General features: G+C 35.1%; 1 protein-coding gene across 1 annotated transcript; it reads right to left on the bottom strand.

The window, feature by feature from the left end:
* Positions 1-651: 651 nt before the first annotated feature.
* LOC131044792 ((+)-neomenthol dehydrogenase) lies at positions 652-2,842 on the bottom strand. The gene is made up of 4 exons (XM_057978226.2): positions 2,552-2,842; positions 2,277-2,366; positions 1,388-1,552; positions 652-1,260 (listed from the first exon to the last, which is right to left on the bottom strand). Exons 1-4 carry the CDS (start codon positions 2,840-2,842, stop codon positions 877-879), a joined length of 930 nt encoding a protein of 309 aa, XP_057834209.2. The 3' UTR covers positions 652-876.
* Positions 2,843-3,453: the final 611 nt, after the last annotated feature.

Here is a 3,453-nt window from a genome sequence, read left to right as displayed (position 1 = left end):
TTCAATACATTCGGAATGTGTCAAAGCACATATCCACGCATCACATGCAATGCTTCACATATGCGCTCTTTAGAAAAGAGCTCAATGCAATGACAGTCAAACCAAAAAACCAACTAACCAACCTCAACCACTTAAACATGTGAGTGCTTTTATAAAATTAAGCTCACACAAAACAACCAAGTGGTAAGGTGAAACCATGTGTCTCAAAACCATGAGTACACAAAACCATGGTACTAAATTTCTCAAAATTAAATATTTTTCACATGTGCAATTCATATATAAAATAACCAATCAATGTCATTTACAACATTACAAGTGAACTCAAATGAATATTTAATGTGTTAAACACATCTCCTAAAGATCTAAACATGTATCACAAATAATTAAATAATTCATTTTTTATACAAGATGTACAACACCTCATTCTTAACATTTTTTATGATTAGACCTGATGACCTATTGACTATCACTATCTACCTTTAAAAGTCTAACTCAAAACTATAAAAAAACATACATAAAATGAATATGTATATTCAAACCAGATAATAGCTATACAAGTAGAACAACATTAAAATTAGAGAAAGATTTCCATATCATCCAAATACTTATATTCATATGAATTGAGCTCTGTACATAATATGCTCACTTTTATTCTTTTATATATATCATGTGAAGCCATGACAACAAACCTACATTCCAATCTACTGAGAAGCGTATCTTGTACAGTCATCATAGAAAACATGGGGAATCTGCCTCCTAGCTCATATAATATTTACTCTGGGCTTTGATCCCAGTTGAATCAATTACAAAATGCAGTTTAAACTGCATTTCAAATAAGATTATATAACTAATACTTCAAATAAAATGAAGATACACTCAGAAAGAATGGGCTTCTTTCATGAAAAAGAAGTGTCCAGAAGGCCCACCAGGAGGTAACAGAGCTAGCATTACACAACTGTGGGCTCCTTGAGAGGGAGTTAAACTTCCCAAGTAATCAGTCATGTCAGTTTGAACATCTCCTGGATGTACATTATTCACATATATTCTTCTTTCTGATAATTTCTGAGCAAGCATGCGAGAATAAGCATTCAAAGCAATCTTTGACAGAGAGTAATGAGGTGTAAAAAATGGCCAACCTTTTCCTTCCAAATTACCACTTTTCATATCATGTAGAAACATTTCAAGCATCTTGTCAATTAATCCCTCTGTTATTTTTGAAATGTTTGAAAGTTCGGTTTGAAGGGAATCATTCTTCAGCATCTATAAAAGATTACATAAGTTTTGATTAGAAGCTCCAAATCCAAAAGATCACATATATTGAGAAGAAGAATTGATGATAACACTGAATAACTAGGTATGATTGTTATCGGAATGAGATGTTTTATACCTTTAGCAATCCGGCCTCTGAGGAAACGTTCACAATTCTACCTTCTGGTCTGATCAGGGGCAGTAATGCTTCTGTGATTCTTTTAGTGCCATAGTAGTTTATTTCTATGCATTTCTTGGACATCTCGTAGTTTGTCTTGAATGCTTGGGAAAAAGCTGGATCGCTCTGTGGACAAAGACAATAGAAAAAGAAGTTGAAAATCAAATCTAATGTGATAAATACATCAAGAATTCATATTGGGTGGAGAGGAGTTCATGCAGACAGAGATTATAGTAGTGCAAATCGTCAAAAACCCACTAGATATTGATTTCAAGGAGGACAACTCATACGGATGGAAGTTATGATAGTACATATTAGAGTTTTAGAAAACAAGATATTGGATAGGGGACAGCTCATGCAAATGGAGGTTATAGTATGTGCATATTAAGATTTTGCTTCACCAAATCTTAGTAGATATTGATTTTAGGGTGGAGAGCAATCTATGCAGATGGAAATTGTAGTAGTGCTTATTGCGACTTAGAAAAAAAAGTATTGGGTGAAGGACAGCTCATGCAGATGAAGGTTATAGTAGTGCCTATTAAGATTTTATTTCGCCAAATCCCACTAGGTATTAATTTCAGGGTGGATGGAAACTCATGCAGACAGAAATTATAGTAGCGCATATTACTAGTTTAAGAAAACAAGATATTGGACAGACAGTTCATGCAGATGGAGGTCATAGTAATGCATATTAAGATTTTGCTTCACCAAATCCCATTAGGTATTGATTTCAGGATGGAGGGCAACTCATGCAAAAGAAAATTATATATTACAACAAGGTTTCCCCTAATCCCACTGGGTATTGATATCAGAGAAGAGAAAATATATTCTTTACAAAGTTAAACTTTACCATCAAATCATATTGCATTCGTGAGACACAGGCAGCTTGAATTGCAGCTTCCTTATCAATGGTGGTACCAAAGATCCCAGCGTTGTTGACCTGCAAGAATCCATCCACACCACCATGGCCAAATCAATTCAGAAGGTCAACCAAGATTCTTATATTATTCCTCACTGAAGTGGGTATATTGTATGCTCAAAAGTAAACACAAGTTTGGTATAATTTGCAGTTCTAGATGGCCTAAATAACAAACAATATGTCAGTTGTTTACAGCTCAATCATACCAAGATGTCCAGACCACCATAATTCTCCTTCAACCACATTGCAAACTCTGAAACGCTCTGCAAGTTCTGTATTTCCAGCTCATGGAATACAACATTATTGAAACCCTCATCATGAAGGGTTTTGGTGGCTCTCAATCCTCTACTGAGGTCTCTTGAAGTGAGAACAACAGTTAAACCATTTTCTGCCAACTGACGTACAATTTCAAAACCTATGCCTTTGTTTGCCCCTGTGACCACAGCCACAGTCTCCCTAGTCCACCACCTGCACTCACATTCATCATCACAAATCATTCTTATAACACCCCAAAAAGTTTGCAGAACATAATGAAACACAACTATTGTTTTCCATATCATTCTTTTAACATTTCAAAAAGCTTTCAGAACATAATGAAACACAACTATTCTTTTCTTTAACACTCCAAAAAGCTTGCAGAACATAATGAAACACAACTATTCTTCTCTTTTAACACTCCAAAAAGTTTGCAGAACATAATGAAGCACAACAATTCTTTTCCATACTTGCTCTTGTCATCACCATTTTCAAAACCCATTAGCTTAAAAGTGATAAATCACAACAAAAAACAGTTCAAAAAACACTTTCTGGGTGGATGACAGGTATTCCAGATGATGGGTATTTAAAGAACAAATGTGATGCCCTGTCGGCCAGAAGCATAATCAAAGGGCCCATGAGAAAGGAATTTAGTTCTAGCATAAAATATTCATCTCTGAGTTCTTAAATTCTAAGCAAAATACATTAGTTGGTTGGTTGACAATGTGACAACGATGGATACCTTAGCTACTCAAATAGTTTATATGGGCGAATCTGAGTCCAATAGGGGCAAAATAGATTGCCCTAATTGGAGACGCAGGGATTAGTGGAGCATACCATGAATCTTTAAAGC

This window comes from Cryptomeria japonica, chromosome 8 (genome assembly GCF_030272615.1).
Source record: "Cryptomeria japonica chromosome 8, Sugi_1.0, whole genome shotgun sequence".
Lineage (NCBI taxonomy): Eukaryota > Viridiplantae > Streptophyta > Pinopsida > Cupressales > Cupressaceae > Cryptomeria > Cryptomeria japonica.
The sequence above is the reverse complement of the archived record's forward strand: the minus strand, read 5'-3'. Positions and strand labels throughout refer to the sequence as shown.